The sequence below is a fragment of the Eurytemora carolleeae genome, unplaced genomic scaffold, assembly GCF_000591075.1.
Source record: "Eurytemora carolleeae unplaced genomic scaffold, Eaff_2.0 scaffold1286, whole genome shotgun sequence".
Classification (NCBI taxonomy): Eukaryota; Metazoa; Arthropoda; class Copepoda; order Calanoida; family Temoridae; genus Eurytemora; species Eurytemora carolleeae.
Genome location: NW_019397261.1, coordinates 82,611 through 97,244, shown reverse-complemented (window position 1 = coordinate 97,244; position 14,634 = coordinate 82,611). Strand labels below are relative to the sequence as shown.

Genomic DNA, 14,634 nt, shown 5'->3' with positions numbered 1-14,634 from the left:
GGGGGGTCAAATTTACCTCACTCTATTTTCTTTTTGTGATGCAAATATATAGCGTTTTTGGAAAGCCAAATTCTGAATGAATAGGAAAGCTAAAATCAAAGTTCTCTCTTGTACCACAGAAAGCTTTAGAACTGGTGTAAAAAGGTTTTAAGCATTTTTATTTTCAAAAAAGAACCTCAAAGTTTTACCCTTACTAGAATTATCATTAGAAAAAGTAAAAGTTATATATTTGGCATGTCTATCTATTTGATTTCAAATAGAGTTTTCATGGATCAGTGATCATTTTGGGTGGTCTTTTTCGTTATATCTATTGCTTGTGTGTCTATTTGTTTACTTGTTTATTTGTTTGTTTGTTTCCAATAAACGTCAAAATGGCTGAACCGATCGGGCCTTGCGAGACCCCATGGGAAAGGTTTATGGATGATCGAATTTTCAAAAATTTGCCTCCTACATAAAATTTGTTTTGAATTTGATTATTTCTCTTGTCTATTGATCTCTAACTTATGCAGATCAAGCATTGATCTCTAACTTATGCAGATCAAGTATAGATCTCTAACTTATGCAGATCAAGTATTGATCTGTAACTTCTGCAGATAAAGCATTGATCTCTAACTTATAAATAGATCAAGCATTTATCTCTAACTTATGTAGATTGAGCATTGATCTCTAATTTATGCAGATCAAGAATTGATCTCTAACTTATGCTGATAAAGCATTGACCTCTAACTTATGCAGATCGAGCATTGATCTCTAACTTATAAATAGATCAAGCACTGATCTCTAACTTATGTAGATCGAGCATTGATCTCGAACTTATGCAGATCAAGCATTGATCTCTTACTTATGCAGATCAAGCATTTATATCTAACTTATGCAGATCAAGTATTGATCTGTAACTTATGCAGATCAAGCATTGATCTGTAACTTATGCAGATCAAGCATTGATCTTTAACTTATGTAGATCAAGCATTGATCTCTAACTTATGTAGATCGAGCATTGATCTCTAATTTATGCAGATCAAGAATTGATCTCTAACTTATGCCGATCAAGCATTGATCTCTAACTTATGTAGATCGAGCTTTGATCTTTAACTTATAAATAGATCAAGCATTGATCTCTAACTTATGTAGATCGAGCATTGATCTCTAACTTATGCAGATCAAGCATTGATCTCTAACTCATGCAGATCAAGCATTGATCTCTAACTTATGCAGATCAAGCATTGATCTCTAACTTATGCAGATCGAGCATTGATCTCTAACTTATGCAGATTAAGCATTGATCTCTAACTTATGCAGATCAAGCATTGATCTTTAACTCATAAATAGATCAAGCATTGATCTCTAACTTATGCAGATCAAGCATTGATCTCTATGCAGATCACACGGAATAATTTAATTCCTCATACATATCCCGTGGCACTCTCAACTAAACGATACAATATCTTCGGTCAGTGTACTGCAGAATACACATTATTCACCGAAAGCTAAGTTTAGGCTGGTATAACCTAAAGGAATTGAGTCTTTGTCACAAACTCAACATTTCTAATCCCCATATCTATGTTGTAGACTTTTGATATTTCAAACTAAGATAATTTGATGCAACATAATTCATAGCTTGAAATATCTAAGGTCTACGACATTGGGTTGCAGAGATATAGGAATTAGAAAATCAGAGTTTGTGTCAAAGACTCAATTCCTTTGTTTAGAATTAAGACTAACTTTAGACAGCGGAGAGGTTTTTAAAAAAAAAATTTCATCATAATTTTGTTCTATTTTTCTTCAGATGAAAATGAAGAAGAGTTTAATAGGCACCTCTAGCTCTGTAAACCCTCTGCTCCAATCAGGTTTAAAGAGACTGTAAGCGTAATTTCAAGTAACCCTTCATGCAAAGATGGCAATGCCTGATTTATAATGGTACCCTATAAAAAGCTTTGTCTGAACAAATACTAATTATATATTCATGCTTTTATGTATATAAACTATTTATTTTTATTTGTGGTTTCTTTGCAAAAGTGACTCGCGCATTTCTTGCTCATAAGAAACATTATAGGTACAATCAGAGTTAAACACTTTTCGACTAAGAAAAAGACGTTATCTTCCGCATTTTTATCAGATTAAGGTTTCAAGGGTACCGTTGTAAATCCGGCGTTGCTATCTTGGCACTTAAAAAATACGCTTACAGTCCCTTTAAGAAATCAACATTTAAATATCTTGCTGCTACTTTCTGTAAATAAGGTTTCCATCGAAACCAAGATTTTTTGCAATTTTCTTAGAATTTGCAAAAAGAAACCAGCACGCAGAAAAGTTTTTGCAAAATTCGAATTGGATTTAACTCAGATCTTGTATTATAGTGCAGGAAAATGTTGACTTTTTAGATTTTTTTTAATTTTTGGAGAAAAAAACTTTTCTCCATCATCTTGTAAATCATTTAGTTTTGACATTGACAAAAGGATCTTTGATCTAGAAATATCATCTTATTAAAAATTTGTATATTTTCCATAAATATTTAGGAGAACTAGAATCAGAAAGGAACTTGAACAAAAAGGTGAATAGTAATTTCAAGTGACCCTCCATCAGACCCACAGCCACAACGTTACCTTTAAACGTTTTATTTAATCAAGAATGATAACATGGTTTTCGTTTTTGAAAACGTTTTATTTTTATATGTGCTGTAAAAGTGACTTGCGTATTTCTTGCATGCTTCAGAAACAATTGAGAAATTATTAGAATTAAACACTTTCATGTTGGTAAATGTATCTTCCCCTAATATTGACCAGATCAAGGTTTCAAGCACAGACTAGATAGATACAGCTTTCACAGGCTGGGCTAAGTAGGTCTGTAGTTGTAACGACATGCAATATTCTTACAAAATGTTTTTGACTGCCATCTAACAGCCTATTGTAGCATATAATACCCCTTCAAGGGTTAAGTTTTACAATTTTTAAAGAAATACTCTAACTTTTACCATGAAACATAAAATTTATGAGTTTATTCTATTTATGAATGTTTTGTATTTCATATCCAAAGAATCCTGAAATATCAATGAAAACAGACCAAGAAATGATAGTTCTCTATAACCATAGAGAATAGAATATATAGAGAGGAATTAAAAGAATCTCTCGGTTAAATGTTAGAAATATCCATTTAGATCTCTTTTATTTTATTATAGTGACTTTTAAAGTCAACAACTATAGGTTAGGCCAAAATCAACTTATAATAAACAAATATGCAGTACGCTCTCGGTATAGTTTATGGTCTATACAATTAGTAAAGGATTAGCGTACATCATCAATCTACACTATAACCTTGTTGATACAGACGTATGTTTATTGGTTGTGTACTCCAGTTGTACACAATGGAACCTGCTTTGGAAAATATCGCATATTCTAGTCTGTAATCATAGAGTATAGAATATATAGAGAGGAATTAAAAGAATCTCTCGGTATGAATTTTTTTCAGTCCCTTTTAGCCTGAAAGGGAGTTCAAAGTGTACAAATCATGTAAATGTTCACAAATTATATGCAGTAGAGTACATTAATACAGTATGTTCCCTAGACAATCCATTTCAATTTCGAATTTTTTAAACTGTTAAATAAACTTTATAATGAATTAGGTGAATAAAAACATCATTTGATTTATAGTTATAACGGAAAATCATCGTTTGTAAAGTGGAAGGCATAGAGTCTATGCGAAATGATCATTGGTCATGAAACCAGCCTATTTCATAATTTGGTTTTCTTTCAACAATAATTTTAGATTTTCTATAAAATGATATTCCAGGGCACAACAGGTTAAATAGCATAAATATGTAAAGTACACCTGCAGTATGGAAACAGTACAACAAAATGGCCGTTTTACTCTTTTTTCTAGTAAATTCCTCTCTATATATTCTATTCTCTATGTCTGTAATTGATCTTAGTACTCGCTTATCTCTGGATTTACTCGAAATTACGACTACAGCTCCTTATATAAGAAAATATTTTAAAATTTAGAATTCGCCCTCCTGAAAGGAACTAGATCCAAAATGCAATGTTAAATTTGTAAACATTATCTATTCAGCTTCTTAATTATTTGAATTAAATCAGACTTTGTCATTCATAAATTTTTTCCAAACAGAAAAAAAATTTCCTTTTCTTTGATAAGCTCTACATTTGCGGTTAAATATAATTATATTAGTACAAACAAATACTAAAATAAAATAAATACTTCATTTCTTGTTATATTATTGTAAGTGGGATCTGAAAACTATTCCTTGGGAGTTTTATCAAATGGAAATGTAAATTCAACATACAGGGTGTCCCAATAAACATGGGAATTCAGTGACGAATTTGATATCGTCTTTTAAAATAATTCTTTGTTTAGTATAGTGATACCTACTGAGAAAGCTGTTATCCGTAAGATTTTTGTCTTCTATGTTTACAATTTGTACAATTTGTTCTATGTTTACAATTGTACTTAGTAAAAAAAGAAAATTACAGTATACAAACACTGTTCATCTTGCGGAAACATTATAGACATATTTTTACAGCCATTTACCGTTTGCATAATATAAACTCTAGCAGACATAATTATATTATGGCTTTTGAAGTTAGGTATTACAATGTTAATTCATAACAAAGACGATATCGAATTCGTCACTGAATTCTCATGTTTTTTGGGACACCTGTATTCTATAAAGGCATATCCTATTCACAAAGTTACCCATTAAACCTTTGTCTGATTGAAGATGACGGAGTTATCCCTTTTTTCCTTCTCAGACAATATTGATCACTTTCAGTTGCGGTTTGTTGTAAAAGTGATTTGCGTATTTATGCAGCAAGAGAAAAGGAAATAACACAGAAAAATTATATCTTTTTAAAATTGAAAAAAGGGCATTGTAGTAAATCCGAACCGTAACGTTATAAATTGAGGCTCACTTAAAATTATGTCAACGGTCCGTTTAATATTTAAATTATAAGACCAGGTTTAATGAACTAATCCAGTTTTCTATAGTGCGCCTAGGTAAGCTGCAAAATGGCGCTTCAACTTAGTCTAAATATTAATTAAATACATGGTCCCAATGATGTGTAAACCTCTGATATTCAATCGTATTTAAAATATTACATGTAAACATGACAAAAGGTTGCAAATACATGAGGATTATACATTTTAAGTACGAGAAAAGTTTATAAAGTTTAATTCCAGTTAATCAATTTATATTAACAATAAATGTTATAATGTAGATGAAAAGAGTAGATGCAAAAATCACCATGGATCCGCTAGGCGCCATATTTGATCCGCTGGGCGCCATATTGGAAACTCAGCTGGTATCCGACCAACCCCACACTACCACATCAGCTGATCAATCAGCTGATTATCTTGAGCTAGATGTTCTCGAACAATGGAAAGTCTTCAAGAAAAAAAAAATTAACGCAGGTAGGGTTGTTAATCGTTTCTTGTTTCCTTTGTCAATTGATTTCAAAAACGATCGTTTTGTTTAAGGAAAAAGACAATCACTTTTAAATATGACTCACTCGTTTTGAACTTTAAAAAAACGAATAACTATCGTTTTTGAGTACGATCATTTTGAATACAATCCTTTTCTAATACGATCGTTTTTGAATACGATCGTTTTTTATAAAAATGATTAGCGACCGTTTTTTATACGATTGTTTTATAAAAAACCATGTTTTTGAAAAAACTATTGTGTTTGAAAAAATGTTAAGTATTGATGCCCTTCAGGTCAGTTTCCTCTCTCCTCCTCTCTTCATGAACGATAGTTAACGAAGGGTATCGGTAACGAAGGGTCATCGTTAACGAAACAATGTGTATAAAAATGATCGTTTTAAAAAGAATTTTTTTTTTAAATCGTTCGTTTCGTTTTCGTTTTTTCGTCGTCGTTTTCCTAACTAAACAATCGTTTTCAAAAAAAAATGAAAACGGTACCATCCCTTATTACACAGGTCGTTTGTAGTTTTCATACAATTTACATATAATGATGGTAACATATTTAACCCTTTAGGAAAACCTTTTCACTAGTTTTAGTAACAATTTAATACCATATTCAAGTTTTCATACAATTTACATATAATGATGGTAACATATTTAACTCTTTAGGAAAACCTTTTCGCTAGTTTTAGTAACAATTTAATACCATATTCAACCATATTTACAGTAACAACCCTTTTGTGAGTTATTTAACACTTTAGTAACGTGTTTAACCCTCTAGTAAGGTATAATTAATCCTTTAGTAAAGTGTTTCACCCACTAGTAAGGTATAATTAATCCTTTAGTAACGTGTTTAACCCTCTAGTAAGGTATAATTAATCCTTTAGTAAAGTGTTTCACCCTTTAGGAAAGTATTCAATACTTTCATAAACTGTTTAACCCCTTAATAAAGTATTTAACCCGTTACTAAACTGTTTAACCCTAAAATAAACTAGTCAACCATTTTATAATGTGTTTAACCCTTAACTAAGTTTAAATAAACTGTTTAACCATTTAATAAACTGTTTAACCCTTCAATAAACTGTTAACCCTTTAATAAACTGTCTAATCCTTTAATAAACTGTTTAACTGTTAAATAAACTGTTTAACTGTTTAATAAACTGTTTAACTGTTTAATAAACGTTTTAACCCTTCAATAAACTGTTAACCCTTTAATAAACTGTTTAATCTTTTAATAAACTGTTTAACTGTTTAATAAACTGTTTAACTGTTTAATAAACTGTTTAACCTTTAATAAACTGTTTAACCCTTTAATAAACTGTTTAATCCTTTAATAAACTGTTTAACCCTTTAATAAACTGTTTAACCCTTTAATAAACTGTTTAATCCTTTAATAAACTGTTTAACCCTTTAATAAACTGTTTAACCCTTTAATAAACAGTTTAATCCTTTAATAAAGTGTTTAACCCTGTAATAAACAGTTTAACTCTTTATTAAACTGTTTAATCCTTTATTAAACTGTTTAACCCTTTAAAAATGTGTTTAACCCTGTAGGACCTGGATTGGGAGAGGAAACGGAGAAAATTTCCGAGTCGATAAAGAAACACTGGAGAGCAGGAGAGACAACATTTGTAATACAGGAATAATTTTTATTTAATACATTTTAAAAAAAGCGAAACTTGCTTTTGTGAATTAGTTTTTTTGTAAGTTGTACATTATACAATATTAAAAACTAAATGGAATTAAAAGCTTTAAAAACTTATTGGTTGATAGAAACTTGTGGACATAATTAACAATTTGGGACTTAAGCACAAAGATGAAAACTTTCCAATAAGGTTAGTTAATTTATAAATCATAAGAAAATAATCGAATTTTTATTTAAAATTAACTTTGTTCCAGTTGGGAGGAGGGAAGGGGGGTTATTTTTTTTACTTTACATTATGTTCTTCTTGACTACGGCCTAAATCCTTATAGAATAAAATGATAAAATAACATAAAATATAAAATAATATAAAATAACGTTTTGAAAGTCTATAACAAAAGAAAATGTATTCCACAATTTGCAACAAAAGTAATTGAGTGTTTGCCACAAACCCAAATTTGTTAATCCCTATGGTGTAACCTTGGGTTGCAAAGATATGGGGATTAAAAAGTCAAAGTATGTGGCAAAGACTCAATTCGATTCCTTCCTGGTGGTCTTGCATGATTTAGTACTATTTTCAATAACAATTATCAACATTTTCTAAAACTCGAATAACTAAACTAAAAGTTGTGTCCTTTTTCAGGTTTTTTCAAGCAGTTGAAGTTATGATGGTTTTTCGAGGTCTTTTAAAAACAAGGTAAATCTCTGTTAGTGACGCTGCCGGTCAATACTCGGATATATAAATAACCAGAGATGGAAACTTTAGAAACTTAATCCGAATATCCACTGTGGAAACTTTTCATTTTAGTCCTTAATCCACTCTTTTTCTCTCTCTTCGGATATCCGTAAATTGTTTTCTCCAATGAGAGTACAGGAATATAGTTCGTAAATTGTATTGACCAATGACAGCCTTGAAAATAAATTCTATCCTTCTAGAGAAATCCGCAATTTCTAACAAATAAAGTAAATGTTGTCGCCATTTTGTAAATTAATTGGTGAAGAAAAATATTTCCTAATACGTTTGAGATTCTTCTTTAACCAAATTTATATAATTTATTAATAAATGGGTGAGAAATTAAGTGATGGCCCTTCCAGTTAAGAAAACGAACAAACCTGGCGTTCCTGGAATCAAATTTGTTGATCTAAATATTTAATCTTGAGATAAACATAATCTCGAGATGATGTTAGTCTCGAGATTAGCAAAATCAGAGGATTAAGCATTAATCCTGATATCCACCATTCTTAAGTTCCCAGCTCTGAAAATATTTCGACATCACACTTAAAGATTTAACATTTTAACAACTTCTCAGGCGGGGACTTTAATCTCATTTATACATTTATACATTTATACATTTATACATTTATACATTTATACATTTATACATTTATACATTTATACATTTATACATTTTACCATTTAAACATTTATATATTTGTACATTTATACATTTATACATTTATACATTTATACATTTATACATTTATACATTTTACCATTTAAACATTTATACATTTTAACATTTATACATTTATACATTTATACATTTATACATTTATACATTTATACATTTATACATTTTACCATTTAAACATTTATATATTTGTACATTTATACATTTTACCATTTAAACATTTATATATTTATACAGTTATACATTTATACATTTATACATTTTTTTTTAAGATTTGAACATCCGTGATAGTTGCCACAAAAAAATTCGACATTTTTGACATACTGATAGAAAAACAAGCCAAAACAAATAGATTAAAAAAAAACTAAACACTAGCCACAAATTAAAATTTTCTAATCTCTATATCTTAGTATCCTGATTTCACAAACTATAAATTCTAATAGATTAAACGGTCTAAGCTATAAATATGAAAGGTTTACACCATCAAATTAAAAAAAATATCGGGATTAAAAATTAGAGTGGCGAGTGTTTAGTTCCTTTGAACCATATTATGTCAGTGGAATTTAGCTTAAACTTTAGTGTTCAAATGTTTAGATTTCCCAGAAATGTAATATTTTTTTAAATTTTAAATTTTTCAAATTTAAACAGGTTTGTTTAGTTTTCGTGGGATCAAGAAAGGAGAGTCGGTGGAGGAAGCAAATCAGGAATAATTTCATTCTTTCATTCATTTTCCCAGCAAACATTTTCATTCATTTTCCCAGGAAACATTTTCATTCATTTTCCCAGGAAAATTTTCATTCATTTTCCCAGCAAACATTGTCATTCTTGGTCCCAGAAAACAGTTGCATTATTGTTCCCAGTGAACATTTTCATTATTGTTCCCAGTAAACATTTTCATTCATGTTTCCAGCAAACATTTTCATTCATGATCCCAGCAAACATTTTCATTATTGGTCCCAGCAAACAGTTTCATTATTGTTCCCAGTAAACATTTTAATTTATGTTTCCAGCAAACATTTTCATTCATGTTCCCAACAAACATTTTCATTTATGGCCCCAGCAAACATTTTTATGCATGTTCCTTGAATTTCTTAAATTGTCAATATGCCTGATATCTCAGAAATGGTTTGAAGATGTCTCCTGTATTCAACCTTTAACCCCAAGAATTATGCTACAGGTATTTTCACTTAAAAATAAATGTTCTTACAGAGAAACTTCAGATCGTTTTTAAACAAATCCCAACTCTACTCTCTAGCACTAGAATTATATCATTTTCTTCTCAATATATTTCGCCAAAAACTTTGGCATCATCAGGAGTTCGTCCACACTCTTTTGCAGAGTATTGAATGACTCATGGAGAAGTTTAGAGTATAGTCACAATGAATTGTAGATATTCTTAGTTCAGTGTCCGAATTTAATGAACTTAAATCGCGTCTCAAACCACCCAAAAACCGGTTTTAATTCAGCCCCGGCTTAAATCTTGAAAAATTGAATCAAATTTCAAGTTGAACCAATCATATTTGAGCCGTATCTCAAATTCTTTAAATTCGGCCTCAGTTTACCTTGTAAAGTTGTACATACAGTTATTTCCTTTAAAAAGTGGAAATAAAATTGTTTTGATTGATTAAGACTTTGCAAAGTATTTTGTAATTTGTGCAAGATACATCAAAGACAACTTTCATTCTGTTGATTTCATTATGAAATATACATTTGAATGAGGAACACAACAAAGGAATTGAGTCTTTGCCACAAACTCTGATTTTCTATTTCATATATCTTTGAAAACCAGTGTCATGGATCTTGGATATTTCAAACTTAGATTTTTTATCTCACATAATGCATAGTTTAAAATATATAAGGCCTATGACAAAGTGTTTAAAGGATATAGAGATTAGCAAATCAGATTTTGTGGCAAAGCCTCAATTTCTTTGAAAAAGAATGCTTATTAAAAGAAGAAGCAAGAAAGTAAGAATCGAGCTTGGAACAATTAGTTTCCCAAAATCAAGAATGTGTCCAGCCTTAAATTTTAGTTTTGTTCCTAGCGTGTTAAAAAAAAAAACCAAACAATCTCTCTCACGAGAATCTCCCTAAATTATATAATGCATTATATATTCTGTATGTGTACTGTACAGCTTGCTCTTGCCAGTCCGGTACTTGAAATGAACCTGAATTTTCTGTGCTCATTTAACAAATTCCTCTGATACAGATAATGTTGATGAGCTTGAATGAGTTCCAGGTGTATCACCTCCAGGAGAAGGTGGAGCTGAACCGTGTACTGGAATCCACCAGAGGGATAGGAAACCAAGTCCTTCGTAAGTTTTAACTTTGCAACCTTTCTATTTTTAATGGAGGAATATTTGGACTGCCTATTAAATCCGTAGTAAATCGTAAAATTTTCAAAGTTATTTCTTTATTTTTTGTTTAAAAAGTCGTCTTCCATTTTCTGACTCAGTGCATGTTTTGTGTATAAATGGCTTATCAAGCTGGAGGTTTATATTTATATTTCAGGTTCCTATGTTCTCATGTTCTTAGTTAAAATGATATCTTGTTTTAAACCAGGTTAGTTATTTTATATAATTTTTTAAAATCTGCTAATATTTACATTAATTTCACATTTATTTTAGACAAAGGTTTGTTCATGCTTGCTTACAAGGAGTCGTATGAAATACTAAGGTATATTTTTGCTTTGTTTGTTCGTTTAAAAATCAATTTATTTTGGTAAAAGTTACATTACCATCATGTTTGTGTCCAATTGGATGTATGATTAGTCCATAGTTTAACAATAGTGGTACCATTCCAATTTCAGTTCGATATTATTCCAAATAAATTTAATAAAAACCTTTCTCTACAATATTGCTCCATACTATACCCCCTTTTATTTTGTATGCAATTTCTAGAGCTTGTTTATAGCTCCTTTATATTGTTACCAATAAAGTATCCGACTTCGATGAGACATGACTGTACAGTATTCCACGCGGGTCTGCCGCGCTATCAGACTTCGAGACACGACTGTACAGTATTCCATGCAGGTCTGCTTCTATCAGACTTTGAGACATGACTGTACAGTATTCCACGCAGGTCTGCCGCTATCAGACTTCGAGACACAACTGTAGAGTATTCCACGCAGGTCTGTCGCTATCAGACTTCAAGACACAACTGTAGAGTATTCCACGCAGGTCTGCCGCCATCAGACTTCGAGACACGACGTACAGTTTTCCACACAGGTCTGCCGCTATCAGACTTTGAGACATGACTGTACAGTATTCCACGCGGTTTTCCGCTATCAGACTTCGAGACATGACGTACAGTTTTCCACGCAGGTCTGCCGCTATCAGACTTCGAGACCTGACTGTACAGTATTCCATGCAGATCTGTCGCTATCAGACTTCAAGACACAACTGTAGAGTATTCCACGCAGGTCTGCCGCCATCAGACTTCGAGACACGACGTACAGTTTTCCACACAGGTCTGCCGCTATCAGACTTCGAGACTTGACTTTACAGTATTCCACACAGGTCTGCCGGTTTAGTAATTGTAAATTGGCTGTAGAGTCCAAAAGTTGTCCCAGCTCGGACATTCAATTGTACACCGGTTATGCGTGATTCCGTATTTATTCATATAGGCTGATATTGAAATTGATTGCTACTAATCTTAATTCTATCTGTTGCGTGTATAAGAAGAAAATGGTTAAAATCGATTAATACCCAAGAGCGTAGCGCCCTTTTTTATTTACTGAGTTGCTTTTTTCGCTCAGATTGTAAACTTGTTGAATTAAATTTAAAAATACTAATTTAACCTATAAATGTCGAATTCAATTCTATGCTTTCGTATATAGTTGATACTACATAATTTTTTATTTTATATGATCAGAGGGTTAATTTTAAAAATATTGATTCCTGAAATTTCGAGAGTTTTTAACAAAGTTGGCGACATTCTCATTTGTTTCAGCGCCAGTCGTGAAAACGAGTTTTCAACAAATATTAATTTAACAAAATAAAAAAAGTAAAGTAAAAAAATTATTTATTTATGAAATATAACAAAAACATACAAAATTAAGTGTTTCAGGAGAAAATATTTAAAAACCTCTAAAAGTAGAGGTTGAAGGGAATATTTCCTCCCAATTCTAAAATAAATAAAATAGAAATAAAAGGAAAAAGAAAAGGAAAGGATAAGGAAAGTTACATATTTATTGTTTAAACTATATTTAATATAAATTGGTGGTGGATTGTTAGTATTTTTCGACGATGAACTAACAACTTTTAGAAATGAAAATTATAGATTTATTTGTAATGTTAAAAAAAATGTAAAAAAAGCTTTATGGAGTGTGAAAGAGATATGGGTTCAATGAAAAATGGGCATTTTTAAGCATCTTTTTTATTCGCGCTCATTTTTTGACATCCTTTCCTTTTTAAAGTCGTCTTTGCTTTCTTGGATTCTTTTGCAAACATAGGATGTGTTAAAATTAAAACATTTGTTCTGCTGATAAAAATCTTCTATTAAATTCTGTTCAAAATTCGAAATAAGGTTGATATTTGAAAGCTTAGAAAAGTGTCGTTTATTTTCATACCATATTTTAAGGAAATTGTGAGGAGGGAGCAGTCCAATTATAATAGATTTTATTCTAGGAATATAGAAGTCATTTCTGTTTCTAAGATTTGTTTTTTTGATATTTGTTTATAGCATAAAATCTTTTTTAAATGTTGGGGGTAATTGAATAACTAGTTTCTCATTTAGTTTGTGTCCGGTTAATTCCTCCTTACTAGAAGTTTCTCTTCATTGGGTCATTAGTAGGCTTGTACAGGTAATGTGTAGATATAGTAAACATTAGTAGGCTTGTACAGGTAATGTGTAGATATAGTAAACATTAGTAGGCTTGTACAGGTAATGTGTAGATATAGTAAACATTAGTAGGCTTGTACAGGTAATGTGTAGATATAGTGAAAACATAATTAAAACTGGTAAAATTTATTTATTCTTGCTCTCTTCTCATGTGCAGTGGGCTGTTATAAGAACTATTTGTCAAAAACATTATAGCACTGCGAACCAAAATAATAGTGTTAGAAATAGTTAATAAGCAAAAAAAATTAATCTGGCTGAACAGCTTAAAAAGGAAAGTGTATAGACTAATCTAGACCTGACACTAATTCACATCTATAAGAAAGTACACATCGAGTTTCTATAATCCTATTTTTGTCCTGTATATGAAGGTGTGCACTGGAGATGAAATGATAGAGCTTCTAAAGGAGTCATGTAATGATAATAGGACAAGGAACATTATACTTACAGGAGTTATACAGTATCTTTCTTCAGGTTATTTATCATTATTACTATTACAATTATTATTATGATTGTTATTATTATTATTATTATTATTATTTGATTATAAAGAACTTTTTTAGTATTTTTAGAACATTCTCGCCATTTTAAGAACTTTTCATGCCATTTTTGAATATTTACGTAACATACTTTTAGTCATCCCTTTTCCAGAACTTGTCATAAGAACATAACATACTATTAATAAGAACATAATATACTATTTATAAGAACATAACATACTATTTATAAGAACATAACATACTATTTATAAGAACTTAACATACTATTTATAAGAACTTAACATACTATTTATAAGAACTTAACATACTATTTATAAGAACTTAACATACTATTTATAAGAACATATAACATACTATTTATAAGAACTTTGCATACTATTTATAAGAACATAACATACTATTTATAAGAACATATAACATACTATTTAAAAGAACTTTGCATACTATTTACAAGAACTTAGCACACTATTTATAAGAACTTAGAATACTATTTTTAAGAACTTGTCATTTATTTTTAGGATCTTGTCTTGTTATTTATAAAAACTTGGCATACCATTTTTTAGATCTTGTCATGTCATATTTCAGAATAAGTCATGTCATATTTAACAAATGTCATGTCATATTTCAGAAGATGTCATGTCATATTTCAGAATATGTCATGCCATATTTCAGAATATGTCATGTCATTTTTCAGAATATGTCATGTCATATTTAAGAATAAGTCATGTCATTTTTCAGAATATGTCGCACCATTTTTGACAACTTGGCTTGCCATTTTTAGATTCGTGCTTGTCATAACTTTTTAAAGAACTAG

The 14,634-nt window shown here is 30.4% G+C and overlaps 1 protein-coding gene across 1 annotated transcript; it reads left to right on the top strand.

The window, feature by feature from the left end:
• Positions 1-1,784: 1,784 nt before the first annotated feature.
• LOC111713102 (uncharacterized) lies at positions 1,785-14,410 on the top strand. Its single transcript, XM_023487897.1, has 14 exons — positions 1,785-1,847; positions 2,514-2,548; positions 5,226-5,418; positions 6,985-7,070; positions 7,204-7,265; positions 7,716-7,769; positions 9,143-9,188; positions 9,605-9,661; positions 10,691-10,796; positions 10,993-11,043; positions 11,109-11,157; positions 13,219-13,285; positions 13,692-13,794; positions 14,406-14,410. Exons 1-14 carry the CDS (start codon positions 1,787-1,789, stop codon positions 14,408-14,410), a joined length of 975 nt encoding a protein of 324 aa, XP_023343665.1. The 5' UTR covers positions 1,785-1,786.
• The last annotated feature ends 224 nt before the right edge of the window (positions 14,411-14,634 follow it).